General features: G+C 34.9%; 3 protein-coding genes and 1 pseudogene across 3 annotated transcripts; 3 read left to right on the top strand and 1 right to left on the bottom strand.

The window, feature by feature from the left end:
• The first annotated feature begins 5,205 nt into the window (after positions 1–5,205).
• Positions 5,206–7,135, top strand: LOC147918799 (remorin 1.4-like). Its single transcript, XM_087505229.1, has 5 exons — positions 5,206–5,660; positions 6,001–6,033; positions 6,330–6,417; positions 6,540–6,621; positions 6,739–7,135. Exons 1-5 carry the CDS (start codon positions 5,438–5,440, stop codon positions 6,931–6,933), a joined length of 621 nt encoding a protein of 206 aa, XP_087361355.1. The 5' UTR covers positions 5,206–5,437; the 3' UTR covers positions 6,934–7,135.
• An 860-nt stretch (positions 7,136–7,995) lies between these two features.
• Positions 7,996–9,359, top strand: LOC147918798 (small ribosomal subunit protein uS17x). Its single transcript, XM_087504543.1, has 6 exons — positions 7,996–8,150; positions 8,241–8,281; positions 8,375–8,475; positions 8,728–8,872; positions 8,959–9,048; positions 9,140–9,359. The coding sequence occupies exons 1-6, from the start codon at positions 8,139–8,141 to the stop codon at positions 9,228–9,230; spliced, it is 480 nt and encodes a 159-aa protein (XP_087360669.1). The 5' UTR covers positions 7,996–8,138; the 3' UTR covers positions 9,231–9,359.
• Positions 9,360–13,131: 3,772 nt separating this feature from the next.
• On the bottom strand, positions 13,132–15,179 carry LOC147918797 (uncharacterized). The gene is made up of 3 exons (XM_087503710.1): positions 14,361–15,179; positions 13,820–14,258; positions 13,132–13,655 (listed from the first exon to the last, which is right to left on the bottom strand). The coding sequence occupies exons 1-3, from the start codon at positions 15,177–15,179 to the stop codon at positions 13,132–13,134; spliced, it is 1,782 nt and encodes a 593-aa protein (XP_087359836.1).
• Positions 15,180–24,504: 9,325 nt separating this feature from the next.
• On the top strand, positions 24,505–27,134 carry LOC147918796 (uncharacterized; annotated as a pseudogene).
• The last annotated feature ends 627 nt before the right edge of the window (positions 27,135–27,761 follow it).

Raw genomic sequence — 27,761 nt, 5'->3', positions numbered from 1 at the left:
TTAGTTATTTTATTTCTCCTAAATTATTATTTTTATTATCATTTGAAATGAAAATAGACATAGACCTAAATTTTATTCAAAAATGTTACCAATCACTAACAAAACTAATTTTTTTGAAGTTGAGTTTGAATAATCATGTGTTATGGTTGATGTACAAGTTTGAGGTATATCCTTTGTAAAATTGTTAACTCAAAAGATTATTCAACATCACGGAAATTTTCATGAGTTAAAGATGTGGTAAGTTGAGTTATCTATTTTTTTTTAATTAAAAAAAACGAAAATTCAGTTATGTAATACAAAAAAATTATTTTTTCGTTTTTATTTAATTCATATATCAAGAAAAATAATTTTTACTGTTTTTCTTTTATTTAATAACTTTTTTAATTAGTTATTTTATTTCTCCTAAATTATTATTTTTTATTATCATTTGAAATGAAAATAGACAAAGACCTAAATTTTATTCAAAAATGTTACCAATCACTAACAAAACTAATTTTTTTGAAGTTGAGTTTGAATAATCATGTGTTATGGTTGATGTACAAGTTTGAGGTATATCCTTTGTAAAATTGTTAACTCAAAAGATTATTCAACATCATGGAAATTTTCATGAGTTAAAGATGTGGTAAGTTGAGTTTTCTATTTTTTTTAATTAAAAAAACAAAAATTCAGTTATATAATACCAAAAAATTATTTTTTCGTTTTTATTTAATTCATATATCAAGAAAAATATTTTTTTACTGTTTTTCTTTTATTTAATAACTTTTTTAATTAGTTATTTTATTTCTCCTAAATTATTTTTTTTTATTATCATTTGAAATGAAAATAGACATAGACCTAAATATGATAAGATTTTAAATATTATGGCATGCATGTAGTTAATTTTTTAATTTGCAATGTAACAAAGAAGTTTAGTTAACAATGTAACTCAACCACAACATGAAAAACATTACAGTAATTAAAAAGCAAAAAAAATTGCTGCCAAACTCAGCCGCTTCATCAACTGAAAATATGTAACTCAGCCGTATCGTTTGATAAGTCAGCCGTAACTGAATAACATTCTAGTAATTAATCTTTTGCTAATAAGTCAGCCGTCAAACGGCTGAGTTGTCGATAAGTCAGCCTATGACGGCTGAGTTATAATTTTTTTACCATAACTCAGCCGTAACAACATCTCATAAGTCAGCCGTTTTTCATAACTCAGCCAGGCGGAAAATGTTAACTCAGCCGTGTCGTTGTGATAACTCAGCCAAAATTTTGACAACTCAGCCGTGTCGTTGTGATAACTCAGCCAAAATTTTGACAACTCAACCATCGGGTGAAAACTCAGCCGTAACTACAGCTGAGTTATGCGCATAACTCAGCCAGATTTAATAAGTCAGCCGTAACCCTTGGCTGACTTACGCGCATAACTCAGCCAGATTTTAATAAGTCAGCCGTCCGTTCTTACTCAAATGTTTTTCCGATAACTCAGCCGCAACATACCTATAACTCAGCCGCAACATACTATGTAACGCGTTACGGCTGAGTTATGGTTACACGTCAGCAATTTCTGACGTGGCGTCTGACGTGGCAATGGTATTTTTGTAATTACATTTTTTCCGGTAACATAAAACAGGGGCACGCTGGGTATTTTGAAAATACCCGAAACATTCTAGTAATAAAAAAGTTTTTTGTAGATTCTGGTAATATTACCTAAAATGAGTAACATTTGAGTAATTCACCCAAATATTTTATATCATTATAGTTTGAAAATACAACATAACAATTGTTTTACGGATATGAGCTTTAGGAAAAACATACATTATTATATCAGCATATATATATATATGTGTAAATTTACATGATTATTAATTTATGATATTATTGGGACTATATTTTACATAGGGATTTAAGAAAAATTATTATCTTATTATCTTATCGAATTTTGTTATTTTTTACACTGGCCCGACTTGAAACTAGCAAAATTTATTAATTTATACTGTTTATTAATTTATAAAGTATTAATTTACAGAAGTTTTACTGTATTTAGTGACTATTAGTGCAGTCATAAATCCTCTATTTTCTTGTATTGAGAGAGAGGAGATGGATTTGAAAAAATAAAAATAAAAAACTAGTGAGAGAGTGAGCAATATGGATATGAATCAAAATTTAGACGGCAGAAGAGTGAAAATGAAATAAAGGGGTTTGGTTACCTGTGGTTAGGTGTACAATCATAACGGTAAGCCGCGTCAGGAGCTGGGCTTCCTGTTTGGGTTTACAATAGTGCAGCTCATCATGGTTCCCTCTTCATTCCAGTTACGACCAATCTCAGTCATAGAAAGTAACTTTCCTTCGACTTGTCGATCCGGTGGCATCACCATCTCACATGAAACGGACAAAATGAAAAGAAAAGAGTGCGTGAGACATAAAAAATGATGGAATCCGATGCATTCCGATCACAGAATGTGCCGGACCATTAGATCTGGTGATCGAGAAATGGTTGCAAAGAGAGAGAGAAATCTTACAGCGCTCTAAAGAAAATTATTTGAAAACAAAAAGTTTGTAGCGCTACTTATATATGTCATCAAAAACCATACTTGGGCAACGAACATTTTTGGGCATATGGACCCTAACAAATATTCAATTCCCTCTTTCATTATCAGTTATTTATTTAGTTAGCCACACATAAAAGAGAAAAGTCAAGGAATAAGATATCTTCAAATATGAATCGCATTCGTTTTATTTTTGATCCGTTTTAACTTTTACAATATATTTTTAACTGCAAAACGTACAAAAAACAAGTATCACAATTGCAAAAGAAACGTAAGACTATTATTGCCATCTGACATAAGTAAAGAGATGTTCCATACCATATTAATGTGAAATTTTTTAAAAATTAATTGCAAGCGCAAAACTAGTGCATATATGTAGCTGCGTAATCACAAAACTCAAAGATTAGTTCAACATTTAATCATATGAAGATGTGTACTTAAAATGGATCGAAAACTCAAAGTTATCATATATCTCCTTTATAATAAAACAGAAGTATACAACATTATTTTGTAGATAATATAATTTTAATAAGTTAGTTACAAATAGGTTATACATTAATTAATAGATTAATTGGTTACAATTTAAATTGTAGGTGCAAGCTTAATTTATTTTTGGAAGATTTTATTAGTAGAGCACGTTATTTTCAAAAATCTTAAAGACAATATTCTAAAGAATCATTTGATATCATTTAACTTACCATATTAATTTATTTTATTAAATTATTCATCAAATAAAATCCTTTGATATCTAACTTAACATATTAATTTGTTAATTATCATTATTATTCACCTCTCATTTTTATATATGAGTCTATTTTGTGAAACAAATAAATTATCATATTATTTATTAAAATTAAACAATAGTTTTATTTCCGGATATACCATAAATTGAATTTTAAAAAACAAATATAAACTGTTCAATCTATAAAATATTCAATCTTTAGTAATATTATTCTTAAAAAATAATATCTATTGAATTAAAAATTTTACTGAGTAACAGGTCAAAATTTGAATATTTAAATTCAATTTCATATTTTTTGTTGAATTTTATAATTTTATATAATATAATAAAATTTAAATAATTTATCTTGAAATATTTTAAAATATTGAAACTTGATATAAAAGTTAGAAACTATAAACACTCTAAATTGATTTGTTATAGCAATGTTAATAATATGTCACTATAATGTGAAAAAATTTCAAGAAACCAAGTATATTAAAACAAAAGTATAACAATATATTAAATTACTTATAATATCATAACTCGCTTTTTAAAAAACTATATTTACAAAATTATGTCTGATAATGGTATTCAAGTCATGATGTAGAATATATACATTGTTGAAATAACTTCACATACATAAACTAATACAACATATTAAAATTTTATTTTAAAATATAAAATATATAAAATTTGTATAAAATAAAATTAAACCAGTGTTATAGAACGGGACTTATCTACAATCATTAACAATATAAAACTTACGAAATATGTGGCTTTTTCAAGCCATCATATTTAGCATATGATTTTATTGCATAATATTTTTTCCAAAAAAAAAATTTTTAAACAATCACATCAATTATATTTTATATAAGAATTACAATATAAATTAAATGAAATTTCAATTCATAGCTCTAGCACAGGTCTTAATCTAGTTAATTTTTAATTAGGAACGAAATTGCATAACTCTTTTCAGAAAATTATTTTAAGGAATTGGTAACAACAAGGACTCATTAACGATTGTACTTGTAAATTACCTTTGTTTTACTGTAAATAGCTACTATTAGCTACCTTTTCTGTTATAGAATTCCCGATATTAATTATATGCCGGATTTAGCATATACTATAAATTTCATTCACTTAACTTTGCCAATTTTACATAATTAAAAACTTTACGGTTTCGATAAGAAACAAGATTCGCGCAAAAGAAATGTTGTTACAAGTTATATATTAAAAGAGTTCCTTTTAGGTTAGGGCAATCTATATAATAAAGTAACGTAACGTAAGTATCCTATATCTCTTTTATTTTCTCAGTATTTCTCTAACTTTTTTGTTAACCTTATATGACGTCATGGGAATTGGTGAACATTGGTTGGTTTATACAACAAACCAAAAACAAATTTAAAAATAACATAAATAATAAATAAAATATCATAATTTGAGAATTCCCATATTTATCCGGTTGATTAGATACTATTTTTGAATTTTCTACATACACCCAACCCGGTTTGACAACATTTGAGCGGAGTAGCAAACCGGCTATACTCCCTAATCACGGTTCCGTGTTTCTAATGTCATCTTTAAACAACATTCGAAAGGTCCCCACTCCTATAATTCTAAGACTTATCGATTTGTCGTTGAATCCTCACACTTCGAAAACATTTTTATTTGAGTACCAAAACTATGTAGAGAGATCCCCAGTGCCCATAATGTTATATCGTAACGATATCTATAAGATGCGAATCAAACGATCAATGGCCACTGCAACACTATCGCTCGTTGAAGTAATTCGAATGTTCTAAACATCGTGAAATATTATTGATAAGAGTACGTAAATTTGATCAATGAAAAACATATGGGGTGAAATTTGTAAATATAAATAACAAATGGATGGATTTTATAAATGATCTTTAAAGTAATGATCGATCGTGCATCAATGATGCTAAAAAAAGAAGAAAATCAAAATCAAAATATATATAAAGAAAGGAGGCGAGTCATTTTATGACAACGAGGAACAGAACATATCACTTACCAAACACTTATCCAGCTCGGTTTCTTGAAAATACGACGACAGTTAATCTCTCTAAATATATTTTTATTTTCTCTCTCTCAAATAACCAAAAGACTTCTGAATCATTCCGATTCTCTTTGTAATCTTTAGTTGTTGTACCTACGTGAAGACGTCATGGCTGAAGAGGAACCTAAGAAGGTGACGGAGACCGTTACGGAACCAGCTCCATCACCGGCTGAGAAACCTGTTGCTACGACGGATGTTGCTCCACAGGAGAAACCTGTTGTTGCTCCCCAACCACAAGAGAAGCCTGTCGCTCCAGCACCTGTTCTTCCATCTCCTGCGCCGGTGGAGGAGAAGCTAGAGGACTCCAAGGCTCTTGTCCCCGTCGTCGCTAGTAATTTTTCTAATTTATCTTTTTTTTACAAGATTACTACTCAAGTTGGCTGAACGATCATGAAAAACTTCTGAAAATATATTTTCTTCTATTAATGAACTGATCAGAGTCAAATATACTTGATAGTTCTTGAAGATTTTTACTGATATTTAACGTTTCAATCTTTCTTTTTTTTCAAGATTAAAAACAGTATTTTTAGACCTTTTAATATCTTTTTTAAAAATCTGTATTTATTTCAATTTTAAGGTTGGAGAAGAAGAACTCAAAAGATTTTTGTTCCACTAATGTTTTGTTATAGTTCTTTATTAGTACTTATAATATTATTACTTTTTAATTGCAGAGGAAGAGAAGAAAGAAGGATCAGTTAATCGAGGTAATTAACGAAATAAATTCATGATTAATACTAATATAATCTGAAAATTAAAGGATATATATAGGTGTAATTAATTAATTAGTGTTTTTGTCATATTTGGGGAGTAAATAATTGGGTGGTTTGGTTCCCGTTTTATCATGGATGTGTATTAAAAAAAAAAACTGAAAGCTGATTTTATATTCATTAATATTGAGTGATATAAAGGTTGTGTATGGATGTATGTGTTTGTCAGTGTCTCTTACATACAAACTCTGATTAATGATTGTATTTGCTCAAAAAATATTTTGGGAGTGAAGATGCTGTTCTGGCTAGAGTTGAGATAGAGAAGAGGATGTCACTTATCAAAGCTTGGGAAGAGGCTGAGAAATGCAAAGTGGAGAACAAGTAACGTTTTTATCTTATTTATTTATATAAGCGGATTCCTAACAATCAAATCACTAGTAAAAAGGTTTTGATATTAAACCAAGAAATTATCATTAAGACTTTGAAGAAAATGTTTGAAACAGAGCTGAGAAGAAGCTTTCTTCAATTGGGTCATGGGAGAACAACAAGAAAGCAGCTGTGGAAGCTGAGCTCAAGAAAATGGAGGTAAGTTTTTTTTACAATGGGAATTACTAACTTTGTTTCAAACTAATAATTTAACATACTTTGGTTAGAGATTAAACTCTGGTTTCTTTAATTTGTGAAATTGGAATCGACGAACAGGAGCAATTGGAGAAAAAGAAGGCAGAGTATGTGGAGCTGATGAAGAACAAAATAGCTCAGATTCACAAAGAGGCAGAAGAGAAAAGAGCGATGATCGAAGCTAAGCGTGGAGAAGAGATACTCAAAGCCGAGGAATTAGCTGCCAAGTACCGAGCCACCGGAACCGCTCCAAAAAAGCTTTTTGGGTGCATATGAATCTAAATCATCTCCGATGGTCAAAACACATGAAATATGTGGTGTTTGATGTAATGATGTTTCTAGTTTGCGTAATATGGATTTAATTTGGGAACATAGAAAGATATAATTAAGGTCAAATGGAAACATCTTATTAATTTGTACAGCTTTTCAGTGAAAGGCTTTTCCCTAGCTTTATGAATTGGTGGTACGTTACGTGCAATGATATGATTTTCTTTCTTTATGGCGTAATCGCTGGTCTCATCCTCCGGCCCCTATCATAAATGCGGTTAGTAAGTGGTTTGACATGTGAAGTAAGAGGTTTGATATGTGAAACATGAACAATTTAGCCACCACATAACCACCAAACATCACAACATAAAAAACAAAAAAAAATCAAAATTAAGCCACGAACGAGCCACCACATAACCACAAAACTAGTTCTGGCCAAAAAACTAAAATCGAAAATACGGTACCAAACTGAAAAGCAAAATCAAACCGAATTGAAACTATTGAAATACCCTTATAAAACTGAAAGAACCGTAACCGAATCGGAATATTTTGAGTACTTTTAATAAAACTGAAGTGCAACTATATATCTAATTATCAGTTAATTATATGTTCGAATAACCAAAAATTATCTGAAAAAATAAAGAAACCCGAAATAAGTAAACCATAACCGAATAGACCTAACCCAAAATAACCAAACAATACTCAAAATATCCAAAAATTCCAAAAAATACCAAAATCTGTAAGATAACCAAAAATTTTAAGGTTATTTAGGTATTAAGAATAAAAACCGAATAGGTACCCAAATATTTTGGTTCCTAATTGGTTCTTGATTCAACAACCGCAACCGAATAGTACCAAATCGTAACCGAACTGATTTTCTTTCGGTTTTGATCTTAAAGCTGAAAACCAATCCGAACCAGAACCAAACCGAGTACTCTAATTGCCACTACTAACCTATTCTTTTTGTCGTTAAATTGCCACTACTAACTAAAAGTCTACAATCATGAATAAGATATCAAAAAATGAAAATCACGGCCCATGAAAAAGACAAGGCCCAAACCCAATTAAAGAGAGAGAGAGAACTGTGGGAAGGAAACTAGGGTTTCTTCCGGGGAGCTTCATTACTTCAATCTCTTCTTCTTTTTGCCTCTCTCGCATTTTCTACAGCCTTTTTGCTTCAAGAGCTCCGGGGAGAGCAGCGATCAGTAGGAGCCATGGCTGAGCAAGTTCGTTTTCATCCTTCTCTATGTACTCTTCCCTCGTTTTCATTTTAACACTCTTTTACGATTCTAATCATCTTCTTGTTTCTCTTGCAGACTGAGAAAGCTTTTCTTAAGCAGCCCAAGGTTTTCCTAAGGTTAAAATTCAAGATTCTTATATCCATTTTTTTTTCTTGAATTGGTTCATATGATTTTTGAGGGTTTTAATGGTGTTTGTGTGTTTCTTTCAGCTCGAAGAAATCTGGGAAAGGAAAGAGACCTGGAAAGGGTGGAAACCGTTTCTGGAAGAACATTGGTTTGGGTTTCAAGACCCCTCGTGAAGCCATTGAAGGTTTGTTTTTTTTTTTAAACCATAAACTCGTAAATTGTCAAATGATTCGATCTGCATAGATGTTCTAGTGTAAGCTAAGCTTTTGCTATATAAAAATCTGCATTTCTCTCTTCACAATTGATCTTGTGATAATCAGATATGTCTTTTAGTTAGATTATTGTTTAGAGTGCTTGCTTTGATGAGATTTGAAATAGTAAACTGAAGTTTAAGATTGAAACATTGAGACATGTTCTGTTTCCTGTTGTGGAACAGGAGCTTACATTGACAAGAAATGTCCATTCACTGGAACTGTTTCTGTGAGAGGACGTATCTTAGCTGGTACTTGCCACAGCGCCAAGATGCAGAGGACCATCATTGTCCGTAGGAATTATCTCCACTTTGTGAAGAAGTATCAACGGTAAGTTTGTGGTTCATCGAAACTCAGATTGTGATCTCTGTTCATTTGGGTTTTCAAGTTTTAACGTGCATTGTCTCCTTCATCAGATATGAGAAGAGACACTCCAATATCCCTGCTCATGTCTCACCGTGCTTCCGTGTCAAGGAAGGCGATCATGTCATCATTGGCCAATGCAGGTATGAATATTGGGTTTTGTCTTATATGCTTTTCAAAGATATAGGCCAATGCTGGGGAAACTATATCTGATTGTTTGTGATTTATTTGCAGGCCGTTGTCCAAGACTGTCAGGTTCAATGTGCTGAAGGTGATCCCAGCGGGTGCATCTGCCTTTGGAAAGAAGGCATTCACTGGAGTCTAAGAGATTTTGCAAGTCTGGAGATTTGACTTTGATTTTGGAATGTTTTAATGTTTTGTTTGATGATCACCTTTTTTGTTGGAGACTTTGATTATCACAGACGAGAATGCAAGTCTACGCACTTTCATCCAACTAAATCTTCTACATTCAACTCTTAAAAAGTTGTTAACTCTCCAAATCGACTTAATTGTTTAACTATCTTGGATAAGACTCTTATCATAAGAGAGTAAGTATGGTTCATATATACTTACTCTTATACAGAAGTTTCATGATAAAGGGAGAAATAGATGTGAACTTCTTCAATTGTGTATAAGAAGAATACATGTTAGTAGTATTCATTTGTAGCCTACTATAAAATAGAGTCTGAAGTCATTATTCTCGTTGGAAAACTATTTCACCATTAAGAATACAATGCATTCGAAGACCTTAATATAGAAATGTAGAGGTTTAGTCTCCATGTCTAGGCTGGCCTGGCAAGCGACAGAACAAAGTTTACTTCAGTTCGGCGGGAACATACAACAAAATGGTGTTATTTGAAACAATCGGTTGGACTCTCGATTGCATATTCAATCTTGTAATGTCAAACCCCACCAACTTTCAGGATACCGAGAAGAAATTCAGGGGAAGACGAAGAAAGACTGAACTCCGCGATCGTTGAGTTATGAAAGAGTGATTTTGATCAGTCTTCGGAAAACTGTCTTCCTAACCACCTGTGTTTTGATTTTTTTTTTTTTTGAATCTAATGTTAAATTATATTCAAAGAAAAAATATACTGTTTCACAACTTGTGCAACATTTTTTGAAAAATTAACTAAGCTGAAGACCATACACTTAGTCAACCACTCCTACAACTATAGTCTAGCCTGTAACCATATTTGAAATGCTTTATCATAACACCGATCCCCCAACAGACCAACAGCAAGGATCTGATCCTTAACTTGGCGATCTATCCACTCAATGACGCGTGCAGTAGTGTTTGGTTTGTCTCCATGACGCCGACCATTACGTTCCCTCCATATTGTGTAAATCACAGCCTGGAAAACGTACCTGCTGAGAAAACCGATCACCAGAGGGAGGTGAGAGTTTGATAAGTGGTTCAGGATAGTAGACCAATCAGTTGAGTAGCTTGCTTGCAACAACCCTTTGGCAAGAGTTTCCCACACAGTATAGACAAAATCACAAGCAAAGAAGAGATGGTCCCGGGTCTCTAGAGCGAGTTGACATAGCACACATGTCCCTGCCGCATTCCCGTTCCATGCAACCATGCGAGCACTAGTCGAAAGTCTATCCAGAGCAGCCAACCACACGCAGAAAGAGAACTTTGGTGTGGCATGGCGAAACCAGATTCCCCTATGCCATGCCACCGTGGAAGCCGTAACACGTATATGATTCCAAGTATCTCGAGTGGAGAACTTTGGCCGGTACACATCATTTTTTCCTCTCCATAGAACTCGATCCTCACACTGTTGTTGCTGTTGCCACTACAAAACCAAAGCATTCTCAATAGCATTTAAGTGATCTGCCCTGTGACGTCTGCGACATCGTGCCCACGCCTCGGCAACAGAGCTGCTATAACTGATCCCCATATCCAGAACCCCTCGATCACCCACTACTTCCGACAGCGTACCCATGCTCAACCAGCGATCAAACCAAAAAGAGGTAAGTTCACCATTTCCAACTTCAACCTTACAAAAAGTTTGGACCACCGCACGATACTTGAGGAGCTTAGTCCCGATCCACGAAACAACAGTTGTTGAAGTTTTCACCGACCAAAAAGAGGCCTGTCTTAATAGGTTGGCATGTACCCATCTCACCCATAGGGAATTCCCATGAGAGACTATCCGCCAGATCAACTTCATGCAACACACCTTATTTGCCTCCTGCAGAGACCACAAACCAAGACCTCCCTCAGTTTTTGGTTTACACACATCTTCCCAGGCAACCTTGGCTTTACGACTACTCAACTCCGTCCCAGACCAGAGGAAAGCAGAACAAAGGGAGTTAATAGCTTTAAGACATGCACTTGGCAACCTATAAGCAGCCATCCAGAAGTTGCAAACACTCCACAGAACAGAGGAGATCAAATCAAATCTACCCGCAAAAGAGAGGGAACATACCGACCAAGAGCTAATTCTCTTTTTTATTTGCTCCAGTAGTGGCGAACAATCTCCAAGACTAAGACATTTGGTAACCAAAGGAAGCCCCAAGTATCGCACAGGGAGAGAACCAAGCGTAAATGGATAAGTCGGAGGACCATGAGCAACATCACCCGCTAAGTACAATGTTGATTTCTCCATGCTAATGGTAAGACCTGAGATCTTCGCAAACTGAGTAAAAACAGCAATAATATAATCAATGGAACGCGCCTGACCATAAGAAAGAACCATCAAATCATCCGCAAAACTTAAATGGGTAAGACCTAAGTTCCGACACTTTGGGTGATACCCAAATAACCTCTCCCCCACTGCCTTGTCAAGCAGTTTTGAAAGAACATCCATGCATACCACAAACAAATAGGGGGACAAAGAACAACCTTAGCGAAGACCCCTAAAGCTCCTAAAGAAGCCTGCGAGCTCCCCATTAACTTGTACAGAGAACGAGGCAGTGGTAACGCATAACATGATCCAATGAACGAACATAGGAGGAAAATTCATTGCAGAGAGCACTTTAGAGAGGAAAGACCATTGAATCGAGTCGAAGGCCTTGGAAATATCTATCTTGATAGCACAACGTCCAGACAGGAAATCCTTGACAATTTTCGTGGCCAACAGAACATTTTCTATTAACAACTGATCTTGTACAAAGGCAGACTGATTACTAGACACGAACTTTGGCAACACCCGTTTCAATCTGTTTGCAATAATCTTGGATATAACTTTATAAAGCACATTGTAACATGAAATAGGTCTATAATCTTTCATCTCCTGTGCAGCCACCTTTTTGGGAATTAATGCAAGTATCGTAGAATTAATACCTTTAGGCAAAAATCCTTTAGCAAAAAAAGATTGCTCTGCTAACACAAACTCCGGACCAAGAACCGGCCAAGTTTCCTTATAAAACTCAGAAGTAAACCCATCAGGACCTGGAGACTTGTCGTTTGGCATGGAAAAAAGCACATTCTTGATCTCTTCTCCCGAAATAGGTTGTACCAAAGCCTGTTGCTCAACCGCAGAACATCGATAAGACAGCAAGAGTTCCATCTCTGCAACCGAAGTCCCCTCAAAATCAATAGGAATGGTCTGCAGAAACTCGCAAAAATGCCGTTCAGCCTCAACTTTGATATCCCCCTCCGTGTCAACTACTCGACCATCTGGACAATGTATCTCTTTAATAGAATTCAAAGCTGCTCTTGCTGTAACAGCTTTATGAAACACTTTATTGTTCCTATCCCCAACTCGCAGCCAGTGTAACTTAGACTTCTGTTTAAGATATTTATCTTCTAAACCAGCTAAGAAATCCCATAGCTTATATGCGGCATTCTCCTCCTCCATTGCCAACGGTGAAGGATCAACCAAATTTGCCTGCTGTTTTTGACACATAGTCTCATAAGCCGCTTTTTGTTTTTATAATCAAATCCCCAAGATGACGTTTTGCCAAGCTCCAGTGCCTTGGCTTTAAGCCTTTAAGCTTCTTAGAGAATCAAAACAGAGAAGAGGTTGACAGAAATAACGGTTGTATGTCCTGCCAATAGGTATTGACCAGTGGTAGGAATTCCTCCATACTTGTCATTAAGTTAACAAACTTAAATGGCTTACGCCTGCGATCAGCATTAACACTTCCACCCTTGACCATTATCCGACAATTCAAATGATCAGACACTCCTCCACTCGCAAAAACACTATACGCTTGCGGGTTCAGCCGTGTCCAAGCATCATTGACCAAAACACGATCCAGCTTTTTAAGGATCAGATCACCATCTCTCTTATTGCACCACGTAAAAAGAGGACCATGTACGCTAAATCAGAGAGAGAACAATAGTTCACCACAGTTTGAAAATCTCGCATACCCCCAGAGATGATCGGGTTAACATCAACCCATGAATGCTCCGCCATATCCAAAGTCTCGTTGAAGTCCCCACATAAGATCCACGGTTTGTTACGAAAGAGAGGGGAATCATGGTGATCATGAATCTCCTGCCATAATGCTTTTCGAGCCTCTATAATATTTAATGCATAAACAAAAGAGCAGAAAAACTCCTCGTCCTGAGCTCCAAGCTTCACCGAGAGTGTAATTAACTGCTCACTCTTAAAGAAAGGATCCACCCGCACATCATCCTTCCAGACAACCCAAATAAGTCCCCGACGATTATGTTCATAATTTGTTAAAACAGACCAACCAGGAAATAAGAGACTCCCCAACCGATGAGCCTTTCTCTCCCTAACCCTGGTCTCAAGCAAACAACCAACTGAAACTGATTCCCCTCCACCCACTGTTTTATGACGGAATGCTTAGAAAATTTATTTAGAGCCCGGACATTCCAGCAAAAACCAGACATTTAATGTTTTAAGGGAGGCTTCTTACTCTGATCCCTAGGGAGATCCCTAGCAGACTGAGTAGGAAGGTTTGAACGATCCTTCTTTTTTGTTTAATTACCCCAAAGCAAATATGTCCGCACAGAGACTTCCATCTGAGAGCCTCGCTTAATAGCAGTCCCTGTTTGAAGAGTAGTTGGATCCTCCAAAGGAGGTTGACGCCCTTCCTCTGCAACCAAGTTTGAACCTTCCTCTTGAGACTCCTCCAAATCCTCACCAAGAGCTTCCTTCGTCCCCAAAACCCCATAGGAATTTTTCAACAGCGAAACCTCCCTCGATACCTGCTTATCATGTACTTTACATGGACTAGTACGACCTGGTTTAAGAGTGATCCAAACTTCAGCCTCCTTCTCCCCCACTGAACTTGGTAAAGCGGTATCATTTGACTGATCACTCTGAATCACAGCTAAAGCCGAAGCAGAGCCATTCTCCAAAGACGGGGCAGAGAGTATAGTCTCACTCGTAGCCAGAGGGGAAGAGTGAGGTAGAGCCTGCTTATCCTAAACCACCAACGCTTCAGGGGATAAGCAGGTAGCTCTGAGATGACCCCACTTGTGACAGCAAGTACATCGAGGAGGTAACCAAGGATAACTATAGTGGACCACATATTCTAACTCTCCCTCCGCCTCTTCTGCGAGAGCATATTCCATGGGCAACTCTTTCGTTAAATCAGCCTCAACCAATACTTGAGCTTCATCAAAACTGATGCACGCCTCTGTCTTAGGATGTAATCTAACTGGCACACCCACTGCACTAGCTAAAAACTCCAATCCTTTCTCCGAAAACAGTGTTGGCGGCACATTCTTTAGAGTAATCCATAGTGGGATCGACTTCATGGCCGGTTGAGATTCCTCAGCGAAAGGACTCCACTTTAAAACAATCATAGACAAATCCGCAATATTCCACAAACTTCGATTCAACACCCTGTACCTCTGTCCCTCACTCCGAATACGAAACTTTACTGTCGACTCATTGACAGCAAAGACATCAATCAGCGATGTCCGATCACTCAGCCTCCAAATCTTATTCACAATCATGTGAATCTTACCGACATGAGGAGCCTTCGAGTTAAGAAATTTCCCAACAACAAAATCCTCCCATAAATCCTCAAACACCTCCTGTGGAACAACCACCTTTTCCTTACCATCAACCGTGGACACTTCAAACTTTTGCTTAGCTAGAACACTTTTTTGAGTAACCTGTAGAAAGGAGTGTTTTCCACGCTGAGTCCCCGCCGCAGGCTGAGCCAACGAAGGACCTTCTTTCGAACCATTCTGACCCTGAACCCCCTCCAATAAACTCTCACCGAACTCCTCCGAAACATCTGCGCTACCACCACCTCCCTTCTCTCCATCCACCGGATCTCTCACCTTCACCGGAGATGTCGAAGGAAGGCCAGGAGGAGCCTCTGACGGCACCATCCGTGACGAAAAAGCAAAGAAACCCTAGAAACCCTAGTCGCCTTTTTTTTCACCCTTGCTACGTCAGGAGAACGAAAAAGCCAATCTCTAATAAGTAGCTTATTTTCGTAACCATCTACCATCAAAATAAGTATATAACCATTATTTATTTGTTTTGTTTTACAAAATTTGTGTGATCGATGCAATGTCATGTGTTGCATTGTGTTAGTGAGTCACCACCAAACACACATTTTCAAAACAAAAAAAAAAAACATTTTATGAAAAATATAACACTGAAGTGTCAAAATTATCTGACAAAAATTATTTTTCGAGAATAATCACAACAAATTATTCTGAATTGATATTATTTTTTTTACTCTACTGTGATTATTCTCAAAAAAATAAAACTATTTTTTGCAGTTGAAAGATAATTATTGTGATAATTCTCAACAAAAAAAAAATTATATGATTCCCAAGCTGATTTTTGTGCTTGATTTTATTTTTTTAGTCTATTGTGATTATTCTCAAAAAAAGAAAGCTAGTTTTTGCGCTTGAGAGAAAATTATTGATTTCTCATTATGATAGTTCTTGAATAAATAATTTATATCAATTAGTTTGATTCCCAAGCGAGAGACAAATTATTGTTATTATGCAATATTTATTAGTATTATTGATGAATTGTAAACTTGAAGACAAATAATTTATCATCATTGGTTTAGAGTTGTTAAAAATTGTAAATCACAAAAAATATGCAATTATAAATTTATAATCAAATTTAATATGTATGAAAAGCTTAAAATAAAAAGATTAGTTAGGTGCTCTAATAGTATTTGTTTTGGAAGTGATTGTGATATGATATGTAAAATTCTGTTAATATAACTGTAGGTAAAAAATAGTTTAAAACAATCAAACAACCACTATTCAAAAAGGTCTCTTTTATAGTAAATTTTGAATTTTATCAGTAAACAACTTTCCATATATGATGTGAGTGTGAACGAGAGTGGTATGTAAAGCACACTAAATGTCATTTATTATCAATAAAGAGTTTTGAGCTGCTATTATTTTTGTATTTATACTTTTTGATTTGGTGGGCCGTATTAACCAATAATATTTAAAAAATTGTCCTAAAAATCAATGTTTAGGACACTTCCGTGGCAAAACAACATGGTTTCAAATTTCAATGTACAGATCCACGTAAATCACTACTCAACAATTTAAGTCTAGTGGGTGTTGCGATAGAAGGGTAACTAACCTTATCTCGTTACTATATATATTGAATCGTAGACAATGGAAAGAATATTTTTGTATACCATTCAATGGTATTTTACATGGCTTTTATAGAATATAATGGGATCTTATAATATCTAATTACAATTAATATAATATACGATCACAAATTCATAATAGTATCTCAATCACAATCGTATCAATTAACCTTAACCAGATCTTCCTTAACTTGTTGCACAAGTTGCAGAGGTGAATCTGTAATACCCTCCCTCAGGTTGAAGCATGACGCTTGCAAATACCCAACTTGAACTTAATCATGTCCTCATCTTCACAATATACAAAAGAGTTTGAAATTAGAGTCATCTGAAATGAAATGAAAGTCATTTAATTTGAACTGGACAGTTATAGAAAAGCTTTTGTTGCGTTTGTTTAGTTGGGTGTATGAAAGTTAATGATATCACTAGATTTGGACCCACACATACGTGCAGGATTGATTTCAAAAACTAAGGTGATTTATTAGGTTTACAATATATTACGTATGTGTGGATTTATGTTTGTAAACATATTTTTAACGAACATTATTAATATTTATAATCTAAACTCATATCAGTACAATATTTTATGTGTTTTAGTTAAAAAGAAGGATTAGATCTGTTTTGTTATTAGTAGAAATAACTACAATAAAAATATAAGATAAAAATAGTATGTTTATTTCTAGAAAAAAAAAACTCGTCCCGTCTCATATATGTCATGTTTTTTTCTATCTCATAATTATGGTTTTTATAAATTTGAGATTGTATTTTTTAGTCCAACATATAAAAAAATAGGTAAGAGGTTCATATGGAATATATACCCGTATTTTATGTACCTTTTTTTAGGTATTTAAGTTTTACAAAATTAATGAAAATTATCCAAATTTTCTTTGTGTTTTTCAAAATTTATCTATTATGTTTTTAAAAATACTTGAATTTCCTGTAAATTTTGTCTCCAAGTAGAACTTTACCTGTCCCAAAATTAATCATTTGCAAAAGAGTACAAAATTTATTGACTTTTTATTCTTATTGAAAATATCATATTTCATAGTATATTTATATATCATATGAATATATGATATCCTTTATTCATTGGTATTTTTATTCATGAAATTTATCCTTATGCATTATCACTGTTACAGTAATTATGGTTTTTAATCTAATTAATGTTTGCTTCAAAAAAATATATTCGAATTATAAGGAAAATTAAGAATATTCGTGTGAATCAAAATTTTATCATTTTGATATATTTTTATTTAAAGACTTATGATATTAACGTAATGATTCAAATTGAAACCCAAACATATTTTTTTGAAATCGCATTATATGGTTCATGAAGGCGAAGATTAGGGGGATTCTTTATTTTTAGTTGGTATGATAATTTCTATATATACGGTAGAATTAAATATGAATTACTTATATTACTTAAATTTATAATTATCTTTCCAAAATTTTATTGAAGATTATATTGATTCCTATCAGTTTGGATAGAAAATTGTAGCCATATGTTTTGTTTTGTTTGATAACCTCAATTTAAATAGCACCCAAATTGAATAAAAAAAAACAAAAATGTGAATTTAAAATTCGATTTTTTAAAATATATTAATAACATTTTGATTTTTTATACCAAACATATATATATACACATATATACCTACGTTATATGTGTGGATGGATAAACAAATTTGATATATAATTACATATTATTCATGATTAAAGTCCCTTAACAATTACTCTTTCATATTTTCTCTTTCACACCATATGTAGTAACAACATTTGTTATTTTTACCGCCTCCAAACATATAAATACATATAAATATTATTAAATCATGTATGGCTAAAAACAATTAAAATTATTTTAAAATGAAAAATATCAATTTAAAATATTAGATCTTAAATGAAATATGTTACAAATTTTTCATTACAATTTTTCAAAGTTACTCTAGTCTTGAGATGTTAAACCTAAGAGAAGGAACCATTGCATTATTTATATTTTAGTTTTAAACCTTCATCAGATGGTTAAGCTAGCCATTTCAGAACCTTATAACACTGCAAAAATTATTATGATTTGGAAATAGATCGAAGAAATCACTGACACTAATATGATTATTATCAATAGGCGACGTGTAACAATATAATCATGAAGTAAAACTATACTGTTATAACTAATGTATATATGTACTAACATTAAAAACGGTAATTATACAAAAAAAAATCATAAGATAAAATCGATTATAAAAACCTTATTGTTTCACATCACCCGTATTTTAACAGTTTTACAGCCTTGACTTTTATATTTCATATGTTCTTGAAGAATTTCAAACTGAAAGACTAAAAGATATTGAAATATAAAAGTTAAGAAACTCAAATCTCAAAATATTGATGCTCAAAATTTTATTTGTGAATGAATGAAACAAAATACTTCGATGTGTCTTATATAGAGATTAGATTAGCTCAATACAATCTATTTTAATATACTAACAAAAAGGAAAATCATAATGTAAAATCCATTTTAAACTATTCGATTTTGTAACAATATAATCATGAAGTAAAACTATACTATTATAACTAATGTATATATGTACTAACATTAAAAATGGTAATTATACAAAAAAAATCATAAGATAAAATAGATTATAAGAACTTGATTGTTTCACAGCACCCATATTTTAGAAGTTTTATAGTCTTGACTTTTATATTTCACATGTTCTTGAAGAGTTTCAAATATGAAAGACTAAAAGATATTGAAATATAAAAGTTAAGAAACTCAAAATTCAAAATATTGATGCTCAAATTTTTTTTTTGTGAATGATTGAAACAAAATATTTCGATATGTCTTATATAGAGATTAGATTAGCTCAATACAATCTATTTTAATATACTAATAAAAAGGAAAATCATAATGTAAAATCAATTTTAAACTGTTCAATTTTGTAACATAAAATCGATAATCAATGATTCCGGAAATATCTCAAAATAAATAACCAAATGAAATATGTTTACATATATAAAATTTTGAATTTATAATTTTATACCCGTTTTTATAATTAGCTAAGATAACTACAGAAATTGGTAAGTAGCTTAAATTTCGTATATATGATAATCTAAATTTTTCAAACTAAATCAAGAAAAGATATGAAATGTGTAGACTTTTGTATCACATTAATTTCCTAAATAAAAACAATTTTCCTAAATTACTGAAATTATATATGGTCGTATTTAACTTTCTAATTAACAACCATTTGAGGTTAATTAGATATTTGATTTGATATCATTATTTAAGGTAATATTCGAGATTTCAACTTAATGATTCATTTTTAATTAGAATTTAAATATGGATAGTTTTCTATATTGAATTATATGTTATTTAAACTGTGTGATTAATGTTCCATAATATTAGTTATGGAAGTTACTAATTATCACCGATACTGATTTGTTTTCACTTCCCCAACCACTGGCGGCACTACTGGATCCTGCCCACCAACCACTGGCGGCACAACTGCTGGAAGTCGCTGCAAAACCTGAGCTAGCAAGTCCATCAAGACATCCTCCCTGCCCGGAGCACCCTCAGCTGCAACCCCCACACCCGGGGCAACACCGTGACCGACACCGGGCCCATCCGCCCTGCCGTCACCCAAACCAGCCTGGTCTCCAGACACACTAGGATGAACCTGTGACTCCGCCACCTCCTCACTGGCCATGCTCTGGGTCACACTCACACTGGCCTCAGGAACCTGACCTCGTCCCCGACCACGACCACGACCACGACCACGACCGCGACCAACAGCATCTCACCTCTAACCATCTGTATCATCCAAGAACAGAAGGCTAAGCAAACAATAATTCTAATACACAAAAACACAACTTACCTTGGAATCACAAAACAGGCTCGAAGAGGATGTTCTAGGACTTCATGCCACACACAATTGACCGACTCACACAATCAATCATAGCATGGAATCCTAAACATCAACAGCAAAAACACAATGAACCCTAGACCTAGAACCGTAAGGGCTCTGATACCAAAATGAAACAACCCTTCCCGTTTTTTTTTTTTTTTAATACCTTAATTTACTAGTGGTCCCATACCCACTAACATCCTAACAACAATCAATAACCGCGGATAACCAAATAAAACAGTTTCCATTAATCCAATAAGAATACCAACAGCAATAATCCAATAACCAATAACGAAATAGCAAAGTTCCAACATCCTACAATGCTCTATCAACTCAATACTAGCAACCTAACAATAGGTAGACCACAATCAATCAAGCCTCTAGAACATCCTCCTCCTCATTGCCTTTGATTCCACGATCACACTTTTCCTTTACCTGCACACCACAAACAACAATTGAGATGCGTAAGTATTATCATAAATACTTAGTGAGGCCGTCCTCCCATCTACTAGGTTATACACACAAGCATATGAGACCCTCATGTTTAAGCAAAACAAACAACACACAACAATACATCAAACCAGAAGAACAAGTCTCGGCTGAGACCAGTGTCGACCGATGCCTCACGGTGTCGATCGATGCTACAAACAATGGTGTCGACCGATGCTAAACAGTGTCGACCGATGCCCCTCAAAATGGTGTCGACCGATGCTTCCTAGTGTCGATCGATGCCTCTTCTGCAGACACGATCTGCGTGAATCCGAACATCGAACTCTCCTTCCAAATCGTCTCGAATCCATCTCAAACTCACCCAATTACCTCGGAAATCACTAGGAATCACAAAAGCAATGAACCCAAACAACAAAACAACACAAACAGCAAAGAAAACACCCAAACAAGAGAGATCTCATGCTTAGATCAACCATGGTCAAGCACTCACCTCAAGAACAGGAGATTGGGGTTGAGAAAACGATGGAATAACACCTCCAGGAGATTCTCCTTCGTTCCCAGCAACAGCTATCACTTCTACAGCCTCAGATCTCTCCAAAATCTCCAAGGACAAGCCTAGAAATCTCAGAAACGTTTTTCTCTCTTTTCTCTCTTTCTTTTCACTCAACGGCGACCAAAATGAGACTCTGAAACCCTTAATTCGTCCTTAGACACTTATAACACGATTTAGGGATTTAATTGAACCAAACCGAACTAACCAGCAATTAAAACGAACCCGACCAAACCGGAAACACATGGTGTTGATCGATGCCCCCAAGGGTGTCGACCGACACCCACACCAAAATTACAAAAATTGGTTCGCGGATGTTACATATATTCTCAAGTTTCATTTTGCCTTGTAAATAATGCTTCCCTTTTAATAGTATAGATAGTATTTTATGTGTATTTTCTGTATAATAATATATGGTATTTCTCTATTCATTTTACTCATGTTCAGTTTGCGCAAGTGACTGAGAAATATTTTACGGACGTCGAGGCCGTGGAAGCTACAGAAGACTTTGAATTTGTAGTTGCAAGTAAAATTAGATACTTTCAAGCTAAGTTATCAAATAGAATGTGTTTATTTTTGTGTGAAGCAAAAATTAATACAGAGCAAAAAATAAAATAAAAAGGTTGCTTCTGCATAATCACGCAAACGTGGAAGACTGGATCTACTAATGTCCTATCATAAAGAGTCTACCAACTCGTCAGATAATTAATTTACTATTAAACCAACGGTAAACCGTATAAACCATATTTATGGAGAATTTGAAACAACCCGACCTTTTTTTTTTTAACAATTAAATACAATGTAAACAATTATGCAGCCTATACTACTAAATTAAACCAACCCAAACCACAATTCCTCATTAAACCAATAGCAACCAGTATACACAGCGGAAACATACCAACCATACAAACCATTACAACATCAATACAATAACAATCCTAAGCATTCTATCCATCAACCTAGCATATCTCTATCCAAGGTTCTAACAACATATCCAACAATCCAATAACACACAAACGAGACCCTAGATCATCCTCCTCCTCATCGCCATGATTCCACAACACAAACCTGCACACCACAAACAACAATTGAGATGCGTAAGTATTGTCACAAATATTTAGTGAGGCAATCATCCCATCTACTGGGCTATACACACAAGCAACTGAGAAACCAATGCTTAACAAATGACAACCAAACACAAACAAACCAGGAAAAAAAATCACGAAACAAGCAACTTGGTGTCGACCGACACCAGAGAGGTGTCGATCGACACTGGCCAAACATGGTGTCGACCGACGCCTAACTGGTGTCGATCGACACTTCCTTCGCAGACGCAAACTGCACGAATCCGAACGACGAACCTCCATTTCAATCCGCCTACAATCTGTCCCAAACTCTCCCAAAAGCCTCAGGAACTTATAATAACCATAACACAACCACCACAAGCAAGAACAACACCACAAAACACAACAAATCAAGCAAACAAAGGATTCTCAGGCTTAGATAAGCCATGGTCATGCACTCACCTTATCAAATGATTATAACAACCAATACAACCAGTTGAGACCCTCCTAACGTCTGAAACAGCCCAGAAACGCCCTACAACAAGCCACACAACCAAAAACGACTTATAGCAAAACTGGACAGAAACATCAGAAAAGAACAGTCTCAAAGACGAAACCCTAAAATGAAAACCAACCGTTAACTACCAAATCGCTCCGGTGAAAAGCTATCCCTAGACATCACGAATCTTTCCACAAAATTTCAGCACGATCAGGAACCAGACGAGACCACGATCTTAATTACAATCCCCGATGGTTCCAACTCGCGTCTGAGAAAACGTGACTCACGAAACTGCCAATAACTCATCGAGTTTAAATCCAAAACTACTTCTTTAAAAAGGAGAATAACGATGAAATACTTGGGAATAAACCTACCAAATTTCATTACCTTTGAGAACGATTTGATACGCCAAAACTATTTCCTCCCAAACCCTAATGATTCTGCTCTTTCTCCTTTAATCTCCTTCACACCACAATAGGCTCTCTCTTCTCTCTCTATCTCTGCAAACGGCGACCAGACACCCTAAAACCCTTAATTTTTCGCTTCTCCACTTATATACTCGTTTTGGTTAACTAAACCAAACCAACCAAACCAAAATCGCGAATTAAAATAAACTCATCGAACCCAGAAATAGTGGTGTCGATCGATGCCACAAGGGTGTCGATCGACACTCCTACCAAGACCGCATAATCCGGTTCACGGATGTTACAGAATTAGATGAGATTTTTTAATCCGCGGAAAAAATAACAACTGAACTATCGATTCGGGGAGAAATAGGTGGAGAACTTAAGTTTGTGGGAGATATAGAACAAGGTCAAAGTTTAGTGTGGATATGGTATGATATGATAGTTTTAAGAGAGAAATAGGACTTCGTTTCCAAAAGGAAATGTTAAACATAGTATTAAAATATAATTTTGTGGTGGGTTGTTTATGTAGGACCATATGATGTTTTGCTAAGTGTGCTATGGTATACTATGAAGATTATGATATGATTTTCTAATTTGAAAGAAAATATATTGTAAAAAATAAAAAATAAAAGTTATGAGCAAAACTTAAGCGAAACATAAGAAAAAATTACGAAAATTTTAAAATACTGATAAAAAGTCATTTATAAAAAACTAATTTATATTTATGTTACATAATCGTACTTTTCTGTTACAACCCAATAATGGGCCGATCTTCTCCGCCCACAGTGTAAGCTTTTAGAATATTTAGTTCTTTTTGCAAAGTTGATATTTTAAAACTTTTAGGGTTGCCGCATTATTTACCCCTGTACTAAATTCATTCTCACTTTTAATTCACAAACTTTTTGGTCTGAATAAAACTACATAAAGTCACGGTTTTATCCTAATTCACACACCTCTAATTGATTTCGATAATCACGTCTTGTAAACCTGATTTAACCACAAATCCGAGTTTTGCCCAATCACGATTAGTTTAACCCGTTAAACACCATGACCCGACAACTAAACGAAGTCGTTCTTCTCATCTTCTTCTTCCTTAGACAAAACTCAAATCGACTCATATTTTAGGTTTAGGGCTCTTGATTAAAAATTGGGGATTTGGAGATTTCTGGGTTTTTTCGGTTTTGGAGATCTAAATTCATAGAATCAATCCCCATTTCAATGCCAATCTCAGAGCTTGCGCTTGTTTGTTATCAGAGTGATAATGATGATCCCGATTTCGAAGTTCCAGAGAGTAATGTCGATGGTGAAGGTGATGGGGATGGTGAAGGTGATGGGGATAGTGAAGGTGGTGACGATAGTGACAATGAGAGTGCGAATGAGGGAGACAACGACAATGGTGCGAATGAGGGAGACGACGACAATGAGAGTGCGAATGAGGGAGACGACGATAATGAGAGTGCGAATGAGGGAGACGACGAACTAGATAATGAAGGAGATGAAGATAGACACGACTTTGCCAACGGTAATGAATATGAAGATGAACCTGAAGAAGACAGAGATGAAAGGTATGCCTTAGAGGTAGAAGAAGCTGTAGCAAATTGGTTTGATGAGGATATGATTCGTCGCGATTCAGTCCCAGATACTTCTGATGAGGATGAGGATCCTGTGATTACTAGAGATAGGAAAATTAGATTGGGAACATATGATAGGTTTGATATTGGAAGAACATTCTTTAGCAGTTTTGAGTTCAAAGAGGCAGTATTACATTATGCATTGAAGAATAGAGCAAATCTTAGACAAAGTAGGTGAGAGAAGGATAAAATTGAGTTTAGGTGTGCTGGAAAGAAGAAGAATGGGAAGTGTTGCTGGAAACTCTACTGCTCATACGATAGTTGTAAGCAACTGTGGGTTGTGAAGACTAAATGTATAGATCATACATGTACTCCTAATGGAAAATGCAAGTTGCTTAAAAAGCCAGTGATCGCAAGGTTGTTTATGGACAAATTGAGGATGAATCCTAATTATATGCCTCTTGACATCCAAAGGCATATCAAGGAGCAATGGAAAATATCTAGTACTATTGGACAATGTCAGACCGGAAGACTTCAAGCGCTCAAGTGGTTGAAAGATGAATATGCACAGCAATTTGCTCACCTCCGAGGATATGTTGCTGAAATTATAAGATCAAATCCGGGTTCAACTGCCATTGTTGACACCATTACTGATGGAAGTGGAAATCACGTGTTCAACCGGATTTATGTGTGTATGGGAGCAATGAAGAATGCATTTTACTTTTGTAGGCCAATCATAGGGATAGATGGAACATTTTTGAAGCATGCGGTTAAAGGATGCCTTTTCACGGCCATTGCTCATGATTCAAACAACCAGATTTATCCAATAGCTTGGGCAACAGTTCAATCAGAAAATGCAGACAATTGGAAATGGTTTCTGAATCTGCTAAAGGTTGACTTGAATCTAAAAGATGGCAGTGAATATGTTGTTATATCAGATCGATGCAAGGTATTTTTTTTTTTCGGTTTATGGTGAGAGTTATTTTTAATCGGATTGGTTTATAACTTAGAATAAATATTTTTTTTGTAGGGACTGATGAGTGCAGTTAAAAGTGTGTTGCCAAATGCTGAACACAGACCTTGTGTAAAGCATATAGTTGAAAACTTAAAAGGGAAACATGAAAATAAAGACTTATTGAAGAAGATGGTATGGAAATTAGCTTGGAGTTACAGCTTTGCAGAATATGAAACTAATCTTGCCAAAATGAGAGCTTATAGTATGTCTTTGTATGAAGATGTCAAGAAGGAGGAACCAAAGACTTGGTGTAGAACATTTTTTAGGCTGGGCAGTTATTGTGAGGATGTGGACAACAATGCCACTGAGTCATTTAACGCAACAGTTATCAAAGCTAGAGCAAAATCATTGGTTCCTATGTTGGAAACAATAAGAAGACAAGCGATGGCACGGATAAGTAAGAGAAAGAAAAAGATTGGCCGATGGGAAAAAAACATCTCTAAGTATGTTTCAGAGATTTTGGCAAAGGAGGAAGAAGATGCAGAGAGATGTGAAGTTACGAAAGGAACGCATGGCCGGTTTGAGGTTTGGGTAGATGGAAATTCTAACTCTGTTAATTTAACTACTGAAATGTGGGATTGCTCATGCTGCAAGTGGCAGGTCACAGGGATTCCATGTGAACATGCCTATGCAGCAGTCATGGACATCGATAAGAATGTTGAAGATTTTGTAGTTCCAATGTTTGGAACTGAAACATGGAAAGAACAGTATGAAACAGGGCCTAACCCAGTTAGAGGGCAAAATTACTGGATGACCAATGATTATGTCTTAATCACTGCACCTCCAGAACCAGTTTTACCTGGGAGAAAGAAAGGGCAGAAGAAGAAATTCAATCGCATCAAGAGTCCACTCGAATCACCAAAGAAAAAGAAGGGAAAAGCGGGACCAAAGATACTCAAACTAGGAAGGCAAGGAAGAGTAATGCATTGCAAATCATGTGGTCAAGCAGGTCATAATGCAGCTGGATGCAAGACATTCCCAAAGGAGAAGAAGAATAAGAGTAAGAGTAAGAAGAAGAAGAATCAACTACTATGTCTTGATGAGGTATCTTTGTTTTCAATTATTTTTGTAAGTGTTGGCTGAGATCGTTTATGATGTAAGAATGTTTTGATGTTCGTGTATAGGCTGATGGATCTACTTCTGAGAGAAGGACTAAGAAGAGTAAGAAGAGTCATGGTGGATCTACCTCTCAAGCACCATCACAAGGACCCGAAATAGTCACACTTACACAACAAAGCAGTCAATGGGAGCATTGGGATTAGTTTGTAGTTGCAGCTCTTTTAGCTTTTGTATGACATTGTTATTGTTTCCTTTGGATGTATATTTTGGATGTTGTTTGCTTAGGATGTTATTTGGATCGTTTTTGGATGTCTAGAACCCACTGTTTTATCATATTGGATGTTAAGACAGCTAATCGATTTATGTTTAGACAACATTCTTGTTACACACTACAAAACAGAGATGAACATAGATAATAACTGATTTGTCATTACACACCCCATTGCAAAATAGAAAACAACGTGATGATATCCTCTCCACACCATCATCTGGGTGGAACACGAATAGAAGAAGCTTGATGAGCCGAACTTGAAGCAGATGAGTAGTTCATGATTTCAAATGTTGCAAATCGAAGACAGTTTGCCCCAAAAAACAAAAAAACCCCAGAAATCTCCAAATCCCCAATTTTGAATCAAGAGCCCTAATCCCCAATTTAATCGATTTCAATTTTTGTATAAGGAAGAGAAGACGATAAGAACGACGTCGTTACCTTGTCGGGTCATGGTGTTTAATGGGTAAAACTAATCGTGATTGGGCAAAACGCAGATTTGTGGTTAAATCGGGTTTAGGAGATATGATTATCAAAATCGATTAGAGGTGTATGAATAAGG

The sequence above is a fragment of the Camelina sativa genome, chromosome 20 (genome assembly GCF_030686135.1).
Source record: "Camelina sativa cultivar CO46 ecotype springtype chromosome 20, ASM3068613v1".
NCBI classification, from domain to species: Eukaryota; Viridiplantae; Streptophyta; class Magnoliopsida; order Brassicales; family Brassicaceae; genus Camelina; species Camelina sativa.
The sequence above is the reverse complement of the archived record's forward strand: the minus strand, read 5'-3'. Positions and strand labels throughout refer to the sequence as shown.

Excerpts from the sequence above, each read along its gene's own strand:
- LOC147918798 (XM_087504543.1), top strand. Across the intron at positions 8,282-8,374 it reads CAGCCCAAGGTTTTCCTAAG|CTCGAAGAAATCTGGGAAAG; the intron begins GTTAAAATTCAA and ends TGTTTCTTTCAG. Across the intron at positions 8,476-8,727 it reads CCCTCGTGAAGCCATTGAAG|GAGCTTACATTGACAAGAAA; the intron begins GTTTGTTTTTTT and ends GTTGTGGAACAG.
- LOC147918797 (XM_087503710.1), bottom strand. The coding sequence starts at position 15,179 with ATGGTGCCGTCAGAGGCTCCTCCTGGCCTTCCTTCGACATCTCCGGTG. Across the intron at positions 14,259-14,360 it reads AGGGAGAGTTAGAATATGTG|GATAAGCAGGCTCTACCTCA; the intron begins GTCCACTATAGT and ends TTGGTGGTTTAG. Across the intron at positions 13,656-13,819 it reads GCGGACATATTTGCTTTGGG|TGGGTGGAGGGGAATCAGTT; the intron begins GTAATTAAACAA and ends GTCATAAAACAG.
- LOC147918799 (XM_087505229.1), top strand. The coding sequence starts at position 5,438 with ATGGCTGAAGAGGAACCTAAGAAGGTGACGGAGACCGTTACGGAACCA. Across the intron at positions 5,661-6,000 it reads TCTTGTCCCCGTCGTCGCTA|AGGAAGAGAAGAAAGAAGGA; the intron begins GTAATTTTTCTA and ends TTTTAATTGCAG. Across the intron at positions 6,622-6,738 it reads CTGAGCTCAAGAAAATGGAG|GAGCAATTGGAGAAAAAGAA; the intron begins GTAAGTTTTTTT and ends ATCGACGAACAG.